This window comes from Dicentrarchus labrax, unplaced genomic scaffold (genome assembly GCF_905237075.1).
Source record: "Dicentrarchus labrax unplaced genomic scaffold, dlabrax2021, whole genome shotgun sequence".
NCBI classification, from domain to species: Eukaryota; Metazoa; Chordata; class Actinopteri; family Moronidae; genus Dicentrarchus; species Dicentrarchus labrax.
Window position 1 is genome coordinate 11986215 of NW_026136705.1, and position 20881 is coordinate 12007095.

The following is a 20881-nucleotide window of genomic DNA, read 5'->3' on the forward strand; positions in this document are numbered from 1 at the left end:
TGATGAAGTGCTACAGGCCTGTGAAAACTCCCTGCAGCCCACTTCAGTCAATACGCTGCACTTAAAGCTTTTCACCCTGTCTGGCCTTACAGGGAACAGTGAACCCAAACATACAGTGCAAAAGCCTGAGTTTTGTACGAGTCTGGCAGAAGCTTGGCATCAGTGTGGATTTGTGGTGTACTGTAAGTAAGTATTTAACACTATATCCTGAACATGGTTAGAAAGGAAAAAAATGCTAAATATACACAATCAGAACTTTGGTCAACTGAAATCACTTTTATTGTCAATACAGCACATACACTCAAATCCATAGAAATACAAAAGTTTGTCTTATCCCTTCTTTACAGTGAAGTACAGTATATGCTACAGTAATACACACGCCCCTCACACTTGAAATGATATGTACCATGACATTTTCCAATTATCAATGCTAGTTAATACTTTCTTTTGATTTGGTAGTCAATGATCTACTCTATCTTGGTAAATATCACATTCATCCCGTTTATACCTCACTGAATATGGTCTGATATTACAATAAAATAACAGACAGAAACATAACCTCCTTGGCAGAGGTAATAATAACATCCCAGTGTACATCCATAAATCCTCATTCATCACATCTCAGCACGTAATATACCCTTGTGTCCCCTGATTATCAGAAATGGAATGATCTCAACGGGCTGGAGACAGAAACGCCTAAGAGGCCACTTACAAATTATGTTTTCATAACCTATAGATGTGTGTAGAACAGAGGGACGCCATAAATAAGTTTCTATTTTTCAGTCATGACAACACTAAGACGCCTCTCAGTGTTGTCAAAAACCCTCCGACTATAAATGAGCAATAACTTTAACAACATTCACAATCTTTTTCAAAACGCACTTGAGACAATAAAATGGCAGCTTTACCTACTAACATATGATCTAGCAAAACTACCACATAAAGAACTGAAACTGTAACAACTGCAGATCAGTAGTGACATTTGGGTAACGCCTATTTTTCGATCCTTAAAATTTTACAAAAAGGCAGCTTGAGAAGTCTCCCACAAATTCACTTACATATTTCTGGAAATTATAAAAAAATAAAAAAGAGGTTAAATCTGTCCAACTCCACAACGCTAACCAGCCTTAAAATGCCTATTATGTTTGTGCATGCAAGTATGTATGCGAGCCAACTACAACACTAAAGAATGACACATTGATTCACTGGCCCTGAAATGCTCACTTGTTTCAGTAAAACAGATGGTAAGTCTCAAAAGATGCATTAAAATGCTGATATAAAATAAAAATAAAAATCTCCACGATGAGAGCAGGCATTAAGAATGAAAGGCTAGGTCTGTGCGCATCTTCTTGGACATTCAATCGACTTTCTTGCTCCGCAGTCGAAGCGTGTCCAGCAGGTATCTGCAGACGGAGCCCGTGTGTTGCGAGAGGAGTGTGAGGACCTTCCCGTGAAGGAGGGTCAGCAGGGTCTGGTGGCCCGTCGCCCAAACCCGGTACCAAGGCCCGTAAAAGGGATCGGACACGGCCGGGCACAGCATGTTGTTCAGGTTGACCTCAGTCGCCTGGAGGGGGAGAAGAGATGGACAAGCTGAGTAAGTCCTAATATGATGCTAAGGTCAATCAGAATAATAAGTACTGCCCAGTTGGATAATGAGGTTTTGGCAAGTGGCACGGTTGACTTCACCGTACATATCTTCTGCTCCAAAAAACTGTCACTAAATTGCCTGAAGGATGAGTTCATAGCCTGTAAATCCTCCTCGACTTATTATCTGACTGCATAAATAGCTGTGACTGCGGAATGACTCACTTCATTACATTACTGATGTTTGCATTCGGGACTCTCTACCTTAGTTAGACGTATATATGGATGTTTTTAGTGTTTTTCTGATTGTTTAATATCTGCAGACGGTGGGGAAAAATGACAAACACCTTCCGACATTATGCAACCCAATGCAGCGGCACTGCAGTAAATACTGACTCTGTGAAGCTTATAATGGTCACAATTCATACACCTTGTTTTGGGGAGAGTGACCATTGTTACTTTTTGCTAATGCATAGGTTTGATGTCTACTACCATGTGTAATTTTGCAATCACAAAACCAATATTTGGCCTCTTTTTTAATGTATTTTGTTTACCTCTATTAACCATCTATTAACTATTAACTCCCCTTTAGACTTCCAATCGGTATAGAACTCATTATGACTCACTTCTGCCTCTAATTTCAATGTACAGCAAACGGGGAAAAAAAGTAGTGTCACAAACATTCATTTTGAAGTAACTAATATGAATATAAATCAGGAGAATATACAGTGCTGCTCAAAGGTTTGTGAATCGTGAGTCTGCCTCACTTTTGTTTTCTTTTTTAGATAAACTGCTTTCCCCAGACAAATGTGCCGACGCTACCCTCTTCCTCACATCCTCTGAGATTGATTTTCCTCTCAGCTAGGGCGGCACAATATGGTAAAAACACCATACTACAATTATTTTGACAGACACTGCCATTGCGATATGATTCACGATTATTGTGGGAATGATCATTTTTGCATCACAAATTTAAATTTTCACTGAAAAAACTATTAAAGTCATGATGATGATGTGAAATGTGTTGTGGGGGTCTGCACCAAACAAACATGTTTTCTTACATCTGGGGAAAAAGATTTGCAGACCGGGACATCTCTGCAGTCATACTCTCGGCATGATTGACCTGCGTGGGTTCACTTCGGTAAGAATAAACTGACCTAGTTTGATCCGTTTCAATCAGTGCTGCCCAATTTCTTCCCTAAAGATCTCTCATTTCATTGGTTAATTTAGCCAACAATTTTGTGCCACCTGATAGTATTGACCTGCTCATTTTAAGCAACGCAGCTCAGGGTTCACTAACTTTTGTCCCAACAAAAGTTTACAAAGAAACATTTTCAATTTAGTCTCTTCACATACACCTGTTATTTCATATAAAAATACTGGTTCTGATTAAAGAAATGATGATAAAACAATCGAAAACTCCAAAATGCTCAGGAGATTCACATATCACTATCACTGTATCAGCAAAACAGGAAAACTGACTTAAGAGTCACTAGTCTCCAAATAGACCGAACAACACTGGTCTCTAATTGTATACCTAGAACTTGAATCAACATGTACAGTACAAACACATTGCAAAAAAATCTATTATAAAAATTCAAAAATAGATGCATTCCAGTAAAAAGGGATCAATCATTGAAACAAGATCTAAAATTGTGTAGTACAAAATTAAGAAATTCATAAGAATTGATGATCATCATGTTCTGTGTACGCAAACAATCTTGTTTGTTGTTCTAAATGGTAAATGGTGGCATATAGCGCTTTCATCCGAAGCGCAGTTCAATGTGTATTATGTGTGCTCGTCCTGATGCTGATATTGTGCCTCTGTGTATCACAGTGCACTACGCTTTATCACAGGTGATAAAATCCTCCCTCACCATTGTGTCTTATATAAAACGGCGTGCTGGTCCTCCTCAACCGATAACAGGGAGTCGTATTGTATGTTATTTATCTGTGAGGCTCTCCTACAAGAACTGCCTCGTTACCTCCGCTCTCATATAAACTCAAGTGTTTACAGTATATATAGTGCCACCTCACAGGCTACTTTAACATTAGTTGTACAACACGTTCAAACTGAGCTTAGAAGAATTTTTGTGTTTCGTGTCTGTCCAAACTCTATATATTTATTCTTCTCCCATGATCAATATATGTTCATTATAAGCTAATTGTATTATTTAAAGCACAGTAGTATTACACAGCTTTATATTTCACTGTATTCCTGATGACTGCATGAATAAATTACTTATTATTGTCCCTGGAAATGAAACTAGTGACACAAGTGATGGTGTGCTTACATGCATGTTGTCAAATATCACACAATGCCCACCAGAGGGCTCCATCTTACCAGGCCAAGGACTTGCAAGAAGATGAAGTGGTAGAGGAACAGGATGCCGGTGGAGAGCAGTGCCCACCACATGTCCCCCAGAGGTTCAGGCTTGTACACACCTGCAGAGAGAAGCGCTCTTAAAACCACTGAACCAGTTTGTGGGTTAGAGAGGGATCAAGCACGTATGATTTAACTTCTGTGCCAACCTGTTTACTACAGGCGGGTTCAAATTCTAAAGTACCAAATGCTACTTCTATTTACCTCCCTTATTTGTGACACATCCGTCTAGTCAACGGATGAAACAGCCTTCACAGTTAAACCAGTAACAGGATGTGGTGTCAAACTGGCTTTTCCTGTTTCCTCACTGCTGGCATTTGCTAGAGTAATTCCAGAGGAAGGCATAAATGTGTACCAGTCAGATCACTTTAAGGAGAGGAATGAAGACTTGCTTTTATGTGGCTCCAGTGTAATGTTACTAATGAACAATGAGGCACTGCAGGTTTGATAACTGAGCTACACCCAGATCTATCTGACATAAACCACAGGTACCAATTAAACATACTTTTTTAGAGAGCTCCAAACCTCGCGGATGTAACCGGTTATTGGAAACGTATCTGTCGTGTTTGTAGTTTGTCTTGTTTATGGTTTAGGTCTGTTTAATCTTTCTTTAATCATTCAGGAGCAAGTGGTTTCGTTTGCACCAAGTTCCTGCTTCACATTTACACCTTTCCATGCAGTTACACCTGGGAGCTGCCCGGTACAACTTCTGTCTTCTAACATTTGCCACCAAGTGACTCTAAAGGCATCTTGACAGTAATTTCTGAAGGAAATACTGTAAGTGCAGCTGCACAATCTGGTTCCTGCAGAAATGCCTTTGTGTTGTTACATGGCCCAGCAGTCTGAATTACGTACACAAAGGTGAAATTCTGCAGAGTTTGACGTGCTGTTGGTTATCTAAAGGTTAAGAAAGCTGCATTTTTTACTTGAGAAGTCAAAATCTTTGCACTGGCTCCTGCAGGTATACCCACAGGAGGAGTGGGATCCCTCCCTGACAAACAAAGTAATCTTTTGGAAGACCGTTGGAAAATAAACAATATATGGCTCTCTTCTCCCACTTAAACAGTGTTGATATTTGCTCTTCATGTAAATCTTTACAGCAAACGGTTAAAAACAATGAGGGCATTATACAAGAAACAGCAGCAGATGTTTGTTTAGAATAAACAAATGACTGTGTAGCTGAGTCAACACAGTTAAACAGACAAAAAGCAGGAACAGCAACACCAACTTTGTCAACAAAAAACAAAAAGAGACATTGTGGTATTATAACTTTGCATTGTCAGCATGTGAAAGTTATTTCACCGTGGATGTCAACGTGAATGGAATAAAACATACCTCCTTTCCTGAAAAGGTAAAGAGGCACCAGGTATAGCATGGAGTGCTGGATGTAGTAGATCTCCTTCTCAAACGGAAGCTGTGGAGAGACAGTGACATGCTTAGAGCCTCTTCTGCAGGCTCAAATTGAAATTTCATTATTTTAGAACCCAGCAAGTATTGTTTGGATGTTTTACTGTGCCAAAGATAACCTAGGATCAGCCACTTGGAGAAGAAAATGATCGAAATGTGCACAATATGGATAACACAATGAAAATAAAATGACAATGGACTATAGCAATTCCTCTACCTTTTTAATGGAAAAAGAAACACACCCTGCATGACTGGAGACAGTTATTAAGGGTGTAATTTTGAATATAAATTATTAAGAATTTTTGTCCACAACGTGTTTTTAATGAATAAATAAAATGTTTACATTAAAGATTTATGAGGACATGATGTAAATTGCCTCCTCAGTTGAGTTAGTTTAATGTTAAAACGGATTAGTGTGCATTCCTCACACTTCTGTTATGGTATATCTACTGTGAAAACTATTTTGGAGAGCAAGCTGCGCAATGACACAGTGCACAGTGACGCTATAAGCAGGCCCCTTGTTACACACCTCAAATGTTCTGTGAAGACATACTTCCTTTGTTTGCAAGTTCTTCGTCTAATAGGGAAATAGAGTTATGGCTGAGGCTTTACTTTGGTAAGACTCGTATTAGCATCATATTGGAATTTTCAACCTGTCAAATCTTGATGTCACTTAAACAAATCGAATTTAAAGTTGGAGCATTATTTACTGCATCTGGTCCTCGTCTGCAGCTGTTAGTGGAAGCCTTAAAAGCAGGCAGTGATGCTGGCCTCCCTCGGATTTCCTTCACTAAAACAGCAGATTTCCATCGTCAATCAAGCTAGTACTTTCTGCCACTTGGGTCCGACATTTTGTCTTCTGCATGCTGGAATTTAATTCTTCAGATTCAGGCTCTAGTAGAAGAACTACATTTATTCAGTCACCACATTCATATTAACGCCCCATTTTTGACAAGAAGGAGATAAAATGTCTGAATCATCTCGAAGCTAAGGGATAAAACTCGGTCTCCTGTTGAGCTGTGATAAAAAAAATTAAACACAAACAAGACATCGATCTATGTTAAGATCAGAGACAGAGCAAGAGTGTGCAAGATGAGAGCAGAAGCCTTTCTGACAGAGATCTTTGATGAAGATTACTGGTTACTTACCAGTCTAGTGTTGACTACAGGGAACATTAAAGCCAGTAACGCACCGTTCAACATGTGGACCTGCAGCCTGAAAACAGAGAAAATAACACATCTTCCATCACACCTGGCAGAGATTCCCAGGATCGTTTTAACAATCATTTCCCCACTGAATGCATCATTCACATATTAGTATGAATTGATTAGTGCTGATATAAGCCAGAGGAACAGGTGGAGGTTAGCGCGGATTATGTTGTATGTTGCTGAAAACCAATCAGGGTCCTCCCTGACACTGTTAGCAGCAGCTGTCTCTCATTCGCTGGCAGGGTGAGTTCCTAGCGGGCGTGTAGACTACCAGAAGTCAGGTCACTGATGGTTCAGGCAATTACCACCTTTCACCCTATGTGTATGTTGTACAGACTTCACATTTCTGATTAAGAAATCACACAAAGTTGCTGTCATGATTGTGACAAATCAGTAACTCTAGCTATTCATTCATAATTATTGTACGTTTAGAGAGAACCCAGTCTTTAGTTAGCACTGCTTCCATCTCACTCACCATTCAGTACACACACAGCCTGTCTGCTCCTGCAGACAGAGGGAGTTGTGATGCTTGTTCAATCAACTTCTGCACATCCAACATGAGGAGAAATGTTTCTTTTAACCAACAATTATTCTAAGAGCCACAGCACAGAAAAGCCCAAGAGCTTATGTGTCAAAGTGTGGACCTACATCTATATCCTCTGACTGCTCACTTTGTCAAATGAGCCAAAATAACTGTTGTGACAGCCAAGGTCACTGGGAAAACAGCAGTGCTGTAGGAATGTCAGTTCAAATGAGCCCAGCTGTCACTCTAGGGGCCTCCGGACCTTTTTGAAAACACAGTCTGCTTCATTCAAATTCATATTCACATTTATTGATCATTAGCAACACTTTGGTACATCTAAATGCCAGTCCTTGCCATATTTGTACATGTATCCACATGTTTCCATTTACTGTCTTCAATATTTACTTTAAGTTTGAGAGTTAAAGCCAGATGTACCTATAGACTTGAATGTATACATCTTAGACTGCATGAAGATAATGGTATTGGTTTGCTTCTCATGCAATGCTTCCCTAATGAACAAAAGGAGCTGAAACCCAGCAGAAGGGAGGCTCAAGACAGTGGTGGTCTCCCACTGTTGAATACAGATGCTGGTACTGTGTGTTGATTTCCATGATACGGTCACACTGAAATAAAAGCTGGAGCTGCATTTATGCATAAAGAGGAGGCAGAGATTATGAACTGAAATGCAAACAAATAAAGAGTTATCATGGTGATTTTATTTTCTTTTGACAGAATTGTTTTTTTCTTAAACTTATAATGCTTAAGACTGTCATGATATCAAAACCCATTTTTTATCATGTTTATGGTTCCTTTTTTGCAACAGCTATTCAATGTATTTACATTATCTCTCAATATAATAGTTTCCACTGCTTCTGGCGGGGTCCACCAATCCCACACAGGATATATCAAGATATATATCAGCCTCTGTTTACTGTTCACTTGTCTAATGCTGTATCCGGTAGCTGTATTAAGTTACTACTAATGCAAACCAAACTTTTTCTACTGCTGCTGCTTCACACTGAAAGTGTAAAGTGACTTTGTCATGTAATTTTTTGACAGCAGATCTGTTTTAAATATGGCAAGGAGAGACAGAACAATGTGGAGCAACCCTCCAACTTCTCAGCAAGGTTACCAACTCCTTTTACTGTGCCCTGCTGTTACGTGGAAAACGTGGTTCCTCATAGCATTATCGAATGAGGCAGATTATTGATCGACTCCTTTTTTAAAACATGACTTTGTGTGGGTGTGCTGTAAACAGATACAACAGTAGCCTGTTTCTGATTAAGTAGCTGCTCAAGGAGTGTTTGGTAACCACGGGTGTCGCCAACAAACTACAACTGCTAATCTCCTGAATCAGGATACAAATCAATAAAAGCATGTGTCGTGGGAAATCCTCATGAAATGGCCGGTAAGCTGATACAGTATTATGTAAACCAGTCTACTATGTGAATGGACATCATCTTTTTCAGAACTGACATACTTCAGTATTTTGTTTTTCCAAACAAGAGAGATCAGTTTCATAAAGCTCAGAATTTCATTTTTAGTTGGATACTTTACAGTCATTTCATGTACGACACGGCTACAGCGCCTCCATAAAACTGCTACCACTCACTGCAGCTGTTCACTGCAACTCCCATGGGCTGAGGCAACAGAAAGTGACCTTCTTTGTATTTATTTCTGAGTAAATTCAACTTTCTGTTCCCACTGGCAAAAACAGTCATTCCTCCTGAATAATTAACTGCCCAGACCAGAGCGGTTGTTGAGGAGAGAAGACTATAAACCCCAACAAATTCATTACAATAAAACATGCTGAAAACCCAATACACTCTGAAGAAGCCCACAAGTAATTACCAACAACGTGGCAATTGCTTTTATATAAAAATAAAATCCATGTTTAATTTGGGTCTGTTTGCCCAATCATGTTATATTACATTCAGGTACTTCCTTTGGCAGGTTGAAATGGAGGGCGGAAGACTTAATGATGCAAGAAACTGAGAGTCATAGCACTAAACACTTTAGCTCAACTAGAGATCTATATTGCCGAAATACATTGTTCCGTTTCACTGAATATAACAAGGGTAAAACACCAAAGATAGACATGAGCCAGGGGCAAATATACTCACCTAAATACAACCATTGCTGTTTTGCATGGCGGGCAGGCCAGCAGGAAGATCTGTTGAAGAAAGCACAGAGAACGATGAGAAATCACATAATCGCATTAAACTCGCAGTCATTACGGAACAGCTTGAACGCTTCAAGAGCTTCCAGCGCTCGGTGCTGTAAGTAAAGAAAATGAACATATTGCTTTAACAAGTTTTTATTAATATAATAAGAGCAGGAGCCGTGAACAGAGCATCCCACAGGCAACTGTAAAGTGCTTGCTTCAAATAAGAAAACAAACTGCAGAGGTACGATGGAGCCCAGGAGGATGGTCAAACAATTAGGGTAGACTTTTAAAGCATTCAATGGCTGTCAGGTACTGGCATTGATGTATTTTATTGCCTGATTTCAAACAGGACTGTTGACTGAAACAATCTACAACTAATTGCTCATGGAACGGGGGGGAAGAAAAATAATCAATTCTGATCAATTCTGTCAGAGAACAGCAGGGATTGTATCAGCTCTGGACTCAACACCCGCCAGGCGACAAGTGCGGGTACATTTTTGGCTTGGCAAAAAAAATCAATTGGGGTCACCATCCCAAATAATTTGGAATCACAGCATAGGGCCAGATATGGCTACTTCATCTGAGACTATTGTGACCCTCACTGTCCACCGTACCCATCGTGACATCAGCAGCTCAAATCAAAGAGCAGAATGTGTTAACAAAGCAACATCTGCGTTATGTTATTAGAGATGTGGCGACACATTCCCGGTGTACCCGTCGTGATGTCAGCGACTCAATTCAAAGCAGCATGTGCATTACGTTATTGGGAATGTGGCGACACATTCCTGTTGTTAAGCAACCAACAAACAAAACAAAACATGAAGACCTGGCTAAACTACGAAGCTCGAGGGGTCAGAAAGGTTTAAAACTTGAGGTACTTTTGTCAATCTTTCTGAACTTTATGATAATGAGTGTGTGACAAATGTAAACCTTGGATCACAAATGATTTACCAAAAGACTGCATACATTCACAGCTCCAAGCGAAGGCTGCTGATATTTGGTTGAATACACGTGAGAACAAAGGTGAAGACAGTTTAAAATGTGTCAATAGTAGTTAGATCTTAGAGAGGATGCGCATTCCCAGTATTTTGTGTCTGGTGCTAAACCAAAGTCTTAAGTTCCAGTGTTGAACCCAGGATGAACACCCAAAGGCATAAAAGGCAGCACACACAGATTTCCAGGAAAAAGTTGACTAATCTCAATTATACCAATTTATTTTGGCCATGTCAGAAAAACATGCCAACGTTATAGCCTCATGGCCTTCTTCAGAGCATTCATGTCAATGTTGGCTTTATAACTAAATGAGAGTATAGGCTACAATGTGGATTGTAATCCCAGTTATACATCTCAGCTATTCTCAGTGACTGTGCTATTAGGACCTGGAGGATACTGCAATTATAGATTGGTTCAAAACACCATCTGACACAAGAAAAGAGTTGGTTTGCCTGAAGGGCAAAGGCTGAAAACGGCATTACAAGAAAGCAATTTACTTGAGATCTGTTGTACAACTACCCACTGGCCAGGGGACATGTCTTCAGGATTGATCTGCTGTGCACCCATCAGCTCATAGTAACCTGCACTGTGAACACAACTGAAGTTTATTTCGTTTTGCTCCATTTGTAACAAACAAAGGGACAGGGCAGAAGTAATTAAATGTATAATCCTGAACTTCTGATAGATGAATACATTTTCCAGAAGAAACACATCTTAAATCTTTCTCAGACATTGTTTTCATTAGGTGTGTTTCCTTTGTCCAAGCAAACTCCTGCAAGCTTCCTCAAGCTAGAAAGCTTCAACAACTGCTACAACAGTTAGCCAGTTAGCTCCTGTTAGCTAGAGCAACAAAGTATTTCTACTCTTCTCTTAGATTCTTAAAAATAAACCACGCTCTCAACCTCACCTCACTAGTTAGCCAGCTAGGGAGGTAGCATGAGCAGCCCTGTTAAGCTAAATAAATAAAAGGAAATGTTAGTTTCTTAGACTGTGTACTGTGTTTTATTTAAAGCAACAGCTAGACAGTTCATTCAGAATGGCTTTGACATTGTTGGTGCCCTAGCTAGCAGGAGCTAATGGGCTAAATCTGGTAGCAGATGTTGAGCTTTGGTAAAGAGGCAGGGGCCACGTGGTTTGAAATGTGACATTACAACATAAAAGAAAGAGAAAAATGCCAGGCTAAAATTTAGCTAATTTTGAGCACTTTGGGGCTCTGTACAAAATAAGTGGATACTATTGCCTATGTTTCAATATGAACATAACCTGATATGCTGTTAAAACATTTTTTAGGTCATGTGTAAAACATATTCTAGTAATGGAAACGGTTGCATGTGAATGCATTTCTTTCTTGGAAGTGGTTACATGCTTTCCTGTTTATGGCCGCAATGCAAGTCCGGGCTCCAGCAGTAACATCACCTCGACTGTACACCAGAGAATACACACAGAAATGGATTTCATGCAAATTACTGAGCAAGTTGTTTCTGTCAATACAGACTGGTCTGTCGTGTGGTGTTTGTCAGTCCACAGTTTAACTGACCAAATAATCCATGTGTCACCATTGACACACTGTTGTCCTGGAACAACCAATATTTCTTTGAGACTGTGCTAAATCTAGACCTGTCCAGGAAAGCCAATTTGAGTTAATCACCACTTCAGTATAGAACTAGGATTAATCCCTATCTAGGATGCTGGCTCATGAAGTTCCGATCTTATTCATAGGTGAGAAGCACTACTTAACTATAATCCAGTGCTGTATATGTTAGAAAGACAGATTCTGGGCTTTCACTAAATAGATAAGACATCTCTTTGCATATTATATATGCAGGGAAGTGCTTGACACAGGCACTGTGTCAGCTAAAGGGATTTATCTAGTGTTTACGATATTAGAAATGTTAGTGTTATGTAACTGACAAGTCCTCCAAATGTTTGGATTACTTAAACCAAGCAACGTTCTGAGATGTTAACAATGTCTTGTGTAAGTGAATGCATCGTGTGTATGTGCTTTTATAGTTTGTTCCTCTTTAACTGCCAAACCGGGAAATATTGTTCTTCACTGTATATGTTTTTATTATGTGACTCTCTTGGGGTGCACTTTTACTGTCATCATTGTTAAAATGTGTAGTGTCTGCTAAACTTTACTTTCAACCAGCAATAAAAAATGGGTTTAAAAGGTACAGAAAACTAAAAACTGTGAATCTGTAGCTAAATATATGTTAATTGTGTGTATGTTTAAATTTGATCATCTTTATTTTCTCAGACTCAGACACTGGGTTTTAAAACTAACATCTCCTTTCATCAAACAGGAAACACCACTCCAACCTGGGCAACACCTTTAATGTGCAGTCATCAGGCTAGTTAGTGCTGACAGGAAGTAACTTCTGTGACGTGTTAAACACCGTAGAATGATTACAGGTGAAACGTGGACATTTGGTGGATTTTTCACCATAAAACTTTATTCCAAGTGAAAAAGAAAAAGCGTATTTGTGTGCAACACAGGTTTTGGCTGAACTGGAGACAAAACCAACAGCTGGTAAACAATTCAGCGTGGTCTGAAGTTTTTCATAATTAATGTAAGAGCCTGTTCTGTTATTCTTGGGGTTGTTGAATCGATTGGATGCATGTGAGGCATAAGCCGGTCTATTCCTCAGCTGCACTGATACTCTGCCAGGGTTCAACAAAAACTTTTAATTTGGTTTCTCGCTGGGTTAAACTTGGTGAAGCTGCTTGTTAGTATTTCCGCTCTTGTCATTAGGGGCTGTGGGATTCTTGCTACTTCTTGTTTGCACTGTGTGCCATGTTTGTATATTGCCATCAACCTACGCTATGTGGCTTTGTTGTTGATGCGGTCCCCTGATTTTATTTGCATCCAAGGGCTCCAGCATGCTTCATGCGGTGACCATGCAGGCAATCTCCTCTGAAGGTGTGTGCGCACAGTCCGCTACAAATTATGTTAACATGCTGCAGAGCTCTCGTATGTGTGCGAGTTGCCGTTGATCTGCTGTAGACCAATCTAAAGCAGGCTCATGTGAAGGTTGCTGTAGAAGAATAAATCAGGAAAAAATGAACATGGCGTCTTTTTTGTTAAAACTTTTTCAGCAACAGCATGTCACAGCATGTGCTATGTTACGCGACTCAAGAGGAGTCACCATTTCAATGGTCTACCAAATTCATCAATATCCAGCCTTGATACTGTTGTTATAGCATAAAAGACACAATTACCTCTATTGGTTGTTTCTCCTTATTAATTTACAAATGAAATAAAAATTTATCTGGAGGTACAACAGACTGAGGCATAATGCCATCATCTTACAGTTGACTGGGAAAATACGTGAAATACCAAGAGGACCTCTATTACATAATCTTACAGGTGGTATTATCGACTGATACTTATCGGCCCCAATATACACCATGCAGCCCTAAAAGACATTTTTCTAACTGAAATAACAGGGCTAGAGAAATATACTAGAAGATAAACAGTAAATGACTGGAACTGAAAATGCACACTTCAGTGTGATTGGTTTGATATGGTGGGTACTGTTGAGTATGTTTTGGTACCTGCTGGTTGCTCCCTGCACTTATGTCTGAATAAAAAACTGAAATTACCCTAAGGTGTTTAGCCACAATTAGTCACTGGTTAAGTTACTGTTTGTTTGAACGATAAATGCATCACTGCAAATGCAAATACTTATCTGTTTCCGACAACGATGGAAATGTACCTACACACATTGACATCACTATTATTTAGCCAAATAATCACAATCTCACTACAGAGACATTGTTTATTTGAAGTAAAAAAGGAACAATCAACAAAGGGAGGGAGAAGATCAAACAGTTCAAAGTATCTATTTACATATAAGCTAACTTAATTAAAATGATATATATTCCATGATGCATACACATAATCATTTTTCTCTACTGACCCAGACTATACTGCTGTTTCTACTGTCCCTGGGACAACGGGGCATCCTTCAGGTGTTGCTTGTATCGTTTATGTTCAATTTTAATTGAACAAAAACATTTTCCACATTGCTGCAGAGCACTTTCAAAGTAAAAGTACAGCTGTGTGAGTGTATAATGATCTTTCAAACTGTGAAGGAAAACTGTTGAAAAAAGATTAATAGCCATTTCACAGATTGACATAACTCATTACTGATAAGCCACACTTCCTTTTTACAAGTCTAGCCATTAAGTAATACAGTATAGGGCCTTCAGCGGAAACTGACCTGTTGTGCTGGGTGTTGGCTACAGCTGATAAATATGGCTATATTTGAAGATAATGCAAATACCATTGTCTGTTGTATAGATAGTGAATGTTTGTTGCCCACTTGTTAACAGCACTGTACTTCAAATTATAGGCAAGCTCTCAACCTATGGAGCAAAGACAAAGCACAAAGTCTTTATGTTTATTGCTGCAGTGTGCAACCAGGCAGTATTTTAAACTCCTATTAAACCCATTCAAAGGCGCTGCAGAAGTGCCAGAGGGCTGTTTTGAAGAGGGATGATTTATTGTTTCCTGGAGCCTGGACCGATATTTATCATCAGCCTGCCGAGTATCTGTCAGTGTTTTAAAATGATCCGCATGCTCGGTCACACCGGACCCTTGGCAAGATCTACAAGGGAAGAAAGTTCACTTGATAAGGGAGTTGTGTGCCTGACAAGAGCATGCCAATCATCATGTGTTAAAAGGGAACTCCTATCTCAGTGGAGAATCCTGTAGGACGCCACATGGACTGAAAAACTCAATTTCCCTAACCAATTCTATCATCCCGGAACATCCGCATCCACAATGTCGGGCAGCATTACAGTACACAGTACATACAGTAATGGTAAGTTTAACCATTCAAGATAGCAGAGTGAATCATGATTATGGTTAATTAATTATACCCATACAGAGCAATGCCAAGCCCACCATATCCTGATTTCCCCATCACGTCTATACTGCGTGGTATCTGCTTTTTCTTTGTTAATGGACCCATATCCACTGCACTCAAATGAAAATGCATGACAGTAAATTGATCACTCTGTGATTAGTCTGTCAGTGTAGCAGCGTGACTGCCCATGTTCCATGCGGACGAAAAACACAAGGGACATCTGTGTTGTCGGCTGTGCAGCATCAACTCATCAGACAGTGAACTCTTCACCCCCAGTGGGCTCTCTCACCTTGCTCTGACCGATGCTTGCTCGCCTGGTGTTTCTGATATCTGCGCAATCTCTGCAACATTGTACGCCACACAGAGCTAGGACAGCAGTTTTGCTTAAAAAGGTGCTGAAATTTCTTTCTATTCAACATTTATATTTTTGTACTTAACAGCAAGGTGCAAAACTGCACTGGTGCGATCTATGACAATTACTGTGCAAGTATGTATGTAGTAATACACTGTTCTTCAACCCACTACAGGGTATGGAGAATTTAAACAGGCTGCTGTATAATGACACTGCAGGACAAGTAACCTGCTGCAGCTTAGCAACACAGTCAAGTGGTTATATTGTTTTTAACAACACTCAGGTGAAGTAGATGCCTGTGCTGATTACTCAAGGACTGTGTAAACTTCAACAGCAACACTTGACTGTGTACATCTCAATAGGCACCATGGGAACTCTACGCAGCCTACATTTTTTAATCAGCCTATAAAATGTACTCATAGTTCTGGATTCTCACATTTCCAGATACGCTGGCACAGTTGCTGGGTTAACACGCTAACAGGAGAGAGGCCAGTTGAAGATATTTGCACTCCTTATTAGATGTTTTGATCTAACGAGGGATTAAAAAGGTACCACACCCCTACACAGTAAATCCACCAACTCTAATGACCCGGTGGGCGGAGTCAAATCATAAGATGAGTCAATGTAAGCACATTTAAAGCTGAAACCTTCACTGTATCTTGACAGTAGTACATGAGACAAATAATCTGTCTAATGCTCCTAAAGGCATCTGCAAGAGCTGAGAAAGTTGTTGAGTCTCATTCCCAGGGAGTCAAATAACGATGCTGGGAATGAGACTAAACAATCAACTATCTTCAAGCAGCTAGCCCATAGCGTCTGTTCTTCTTTCTCAGCTCTGATTGGCTGTTTTCATCCTGGCCCTGGGGATTCTTGTAAATGCCATTAGGAGCACAAGGAGGAGCCAGAATAACCTGTTTTTGTTACAGATTATCTGTCATGTGTAGTTCTGTCAGAATATAGTGAAAGTTTCTGAAAATATGACAAAATGTTATCTTTATAAAAATTAAATGTTTCAAATACAGCCAAACAAAGAAGGAGAAATCCCCACTACTAAGCTCTCAAACATTCAACAAATATTAAAATCTCCTTCCAGCTCTCTTGTTGAGAAATCCTAACAGCGGACCATCGAGCGCACAAACATCACCTTCAATAAAGTAAGAATGCATAACACACTTCCTGTTCAACCGATTTTCCTCATATCACACTGTCAAGCCCCCCGGCCCTATTTCACTGCAACAAATAAACTCCTAGAGGCAATCCCTGCAGAACCGTCCTGTTGATAGAAAAAACCTCCTTCCTGTTATCCTGTTTCAACAGTAGAATAGAGACATTACAACAAAACTGCCAACTTCCACCTACTCTCAGTGCACCTCTTCCTTTTTTAAATGCATTGCTTCTTTGCTTTGATTTCCTCTTCTGATCACACTCAAGTGTCCACAGGCATGAGGAATACCTACTGTATAACCTTTACCTTAGTCATCATACATCAAGGACATTTTGCTACCATCAGTCAATTCTTCATTACAGCAGGTCATTAATCAGTGTCCACTAGCTATCACACACTACCACCATGCAATCTGATATAATGACTACACATCAATATTACTGGTTCACCATAGTTCATGTGTATGACAAAGACATTACAACGCAGCAGGCAGTGACCTGTTACCATGACCCATGGTGTGCAATTATGTACCATGAAGGTCAGCCAACCACGAGGCGTATAATAATAACATGCAGGTAGTGTACAGTATGTTCTCATAGCAGAGAGAGCCGTGGCCTCTGATTCAAACTTCCTGAAATGCAACACAACATATACATCACCCGCTTTAAATACCACGTTACATCAATCAAACTCTCAACTACCTGCCTGTGCAGTTACAAATTCAGCTCCTCAGTAGCTTTCAAGCAGCCTCTTCTGGTCATAAACAGTCATATGAGAAGAGATGACGCCCAGCTCCTGTTGCATACCTCAAGGGCTGAACTTGAGACTACAGGTCTTATTTTACAGCAGCACCTCCTCTCCAACACAGATGAGTGTCCCATCAAGTCTCCAAAACAAGAACTCAAACTCGGATTTGTTAACTGGGCTTTCTCTTTTTTTTTTTTGGATTGTGAAGCATCTTTTCCTTCCTCTTTTTAATAATAGTAGTGCCATGATGTAAACACTGTACAAAGTGTGCACCCACATCCTATGTGTCCATCTCCAGGAAGTAAAAAGTACCTGGGTAACTGTTTCACCATACTGTAGATGGGTGAGGCCAATGCGTAGTTCATCAACATAGTGCAATCAAAGTCAGTTAACATGTTACAATACAGATCATAAACAGACAGTACACTATATATGTATAAAAAGTAGAACACAACTATGTCTCCCAGTACATTTGATGGGTGTTGCTTTCACGTTAGCAACCCACCCTGGGAGTGCACACAGATACACGTAGTCTTAACAGACACAACAGGCCCACAGTGTTATCCTTACCTGAACCATGGTCATAACATGGCAGGGATTCAGGAGGTAGATCACAGTTTTGGTCGCGAATTTGAACCCAACCTCCACTCCAAAAGTCATGCAAAGGGCAACCAGCAACAGGTTCTTGCCCAGACTATCCGCCTTTGTCCTTGAGCAGTCTTTACCAACCACTCTGAGGTCTCTGGAGAGGTTTATTTTCCTCAGCGCCACGCCAATCTCCACCAGGGAGATGAGGACGATGACCAGACTTTCCCCGATGCGCTGCTGGGGCGCGATGAAGGCGGCACACTCGGGCCCCCCGTTGCCCTCAAACTTAGGGTCCACCCCGCCGTAGATCCAGTCCAACAGGCTGTATATGTTATATCTGGACATATTCCTCTTCTCGTGTTGGAAAAGATACGAACAAGATGGAATAAAAGACGTCACACTGACTTCTTGGCGAAACATGAACTGCGAGCTTTCCCTTTCGTCGTCGGTCTCGCGGTTGAGAGGTAGACATGTATCCACCGCCTTGGTGTGTTTTAAGCTAACGTTAGCTAAATCGCCAAACTACCTCATCCACAGACGGAGGAGGAACTTCAGCTAGCAGCAGGAGGCGGCTGTAGTCAGGACCAAGTTACCCGTAGCAGCTGCTGCTGGTGGTGGTGGGTAGTGGCAAGCCTCTCTCCTCTTTCTTTCACGCCCCTCTTACCACTACAAACCAAGCTAGCTACCGTGGACAGTCAAACCGGCAACGGCATCCGGTGAAGCTAGTAAACGTGCCGGCTGGAAAGTAGCCTGCTGGCCGTTGGTTTGGCGTATGTTAGCAACCGTACAGACACCGGATAGGTAGCTGGCTTAGCTACCAAACCTTGAGGAACCGAAGTGGTGCCTACAGATATGATTTTATCCCGGGTTTAGCCTCTCAGGGTGAGAACAACTACCACGGTACATAGAAAGAGGGTGCTGCATTCAGGGACCGCTGGAAGTTATCATTCGTGTCAAACATTGGATAAATAAGTACAAAAACTAAGTAAAGGAGGCCAGTTTCTGCTGATTTCCCCCCTAATATAGGCTGTTACAATCATGTGCACACATTGAAATGGAGATATTAACTGTACAACAACTCATTTCATAAACGTGAGTATAATAGCACCACTGATATTCACAGATGGTATATAAATGCAACTTAACGGAGTAGATGTTTTTATTTTACTTCTGTGATTACTCCAGATCACTCTAACCTGCAGACTGTGCAGGCTATACCTAACACTCGTTGTAACCTGCCTGAGAGGCAAAGCGGAGGGCACAAAGTAACGCCGTGCTACCAAGCAGGGCACCCAACACACGTGATGCTGCGTTCAAGACAAATACGGAAATTATTGTTGCATCTGAGAAATGTGAATGCAGTGAATGCAGCCATGGTAATGTTTCTATTATAAACCTGCATTGCTTCATCACCATAGGGGCTCCTCAGCCAAATGAGTATTACTTTCATTTCACCACATGCTGGAGTACTGAGAAACTGTATAATAACAATAATTTCGTTAATAAGTTCCCTTCTCCACAGGGAAACATCTACAACAGTTATTCAGTCCATGTTAATCATGAAAAAGATTCTCAGTCGGTGTTCTTGGGATCTATTTTACAGCAAGAGGAGTTCTGTAGAATAATTTTCATCCTGTATTAGCTTCCCTCTCTTTATGAAGTTTATGTAAGTGAGCCAGTTACACTTATTTCAGAGCAATATTTATCAGCTGACGTTGCCACTACACAGTAAGAGCACAGTAAAACCTCCATGCTGCTGCACACAGGACACATACGCTACTGTACAGTAACAGTAAACTCTCCTAGCATTAGTGGGTCAACTAAAATCGAATAAATAAAGAATCAGTCCATCAGAATGACCCCCCATCTCTACCTAACAACACTACAGCTTTTGTTATCTGAACAGTCGAAGTTTCAGGGATGCATGGAGTTCAGACTTTGATAGGGACCTCAAAGCTCTTCCTTTTAATTATAGTCAGTATATGGTAATAGAATGAATAGTAAGTATAGCCAAGTAGGTACTGTAGCTAAATTAGAGAATAGAGTTACTCTTTAAACACAGCTTTAATCCCTTCACCAGCCGGCCAGTTTATCTTGAAAACTAATGAGTGGATCCGCATGGTATTTTCTGTGCACATTTATTCTCCCAAGAGCAGGAACCCTTTTAATGTTGGCAACCCTCTGGCCTTTCTTCAAGCACCGCCATCGGGCCAAATTCAAATCCATTGTTCCGAATTAAAAAACCAAATTGATTTTGGTGAGCCCATGAACCCCTTTTTCACAGTGCTGCCATCTTAATAAAAAATGTTAAAGTGAAAGTAAATTCATTTGAGTTAATGATTAGCCATTATGATTCTGGCGAGGTGTCACTAGAAAAGAAGAATGTTCTTTACTGAGGAATATATAATAAAAGAACTGCTAACTGTGGGACACCTTCATTACTGTCACACTTCATCAACAAGTCCCGGGACCCCCACTGACACTGACTCTTACACATCCCTTATTATACCTTGCACACTGCAATATCATTATGTGTCACACTGCTAACTTGCACATTCCCTGAACAATGCTTTGTGCATATTGTCTCTCTTTTTATACTTGTATATATAGTCTCTTATTATTGTCTCTATTTTATCTTTATTTACAGTTTTCTGTTTATTTTTATGCACCAATTTACCAGGAGACTAATTCCATGTATGTGAAAACGTACTTGGCAATAAACCCGATTCTGATTCTGATTCTGATCACTGTTGGAAGAAAGCAGTTCACACCTTCTCTAGTCTTTTCAACTGTCCTTACAAATGCATGACACCAAAAAGTAACTGTAGGCGATGACATTTATCTTCCTAACTGTGGACAAACATGATCAAGGGCCACAGTAATTGGTCAGTTG

General features: G+C 40.3%; 1 protein-coding gene across 3 annotated transcripts; it reads right to left on the bottom strand.

Annotated features, from left to right (window-relative positions):
* Window positions 1-256: 256 nt before the first annotated feature.
* LOC127364092 (transmembrane protein 164) lies at window positions 257-18882 on the bottom strand. Of its 3 annotated transcripts, none has more exons than XM_051401252.1 (6): window positions 17971-18882; window positions 9229-9278; window positions 6523-6589; window positions 5303-5381; window positions 3929-4029; window positions 257-1564 (listed from the first exon to the last, which is right to left on the bottom strand). In XM_051401252.1, exons 1-6 carry the CDS (start codon window positions 18406-18408, stop codon window positions 1358-1360), a joined length of 942 nt encoding a protein of 313 aa, XP_051257212.1. In that variant the 5' UTR covers window positions 18409-18882; the 3' UTR covers window positions 257-1357. The 3 variants fall into 3 exon arrangements, with proteins under 3 accessions (XP_051257212.1, XP_051257213.1, XP_051257214.1); XM_051401253.1 differs by lacking the exon at window positions 17971-18882 and adding an exon at window positions 17460-17549; XM_051401254.1 differs by lacking the exon at window positions 17971-18882 and adding an exon at window positions 17355-17456.
* Window positions 18883-20881: the final 1999 nt, after the last annotated feature.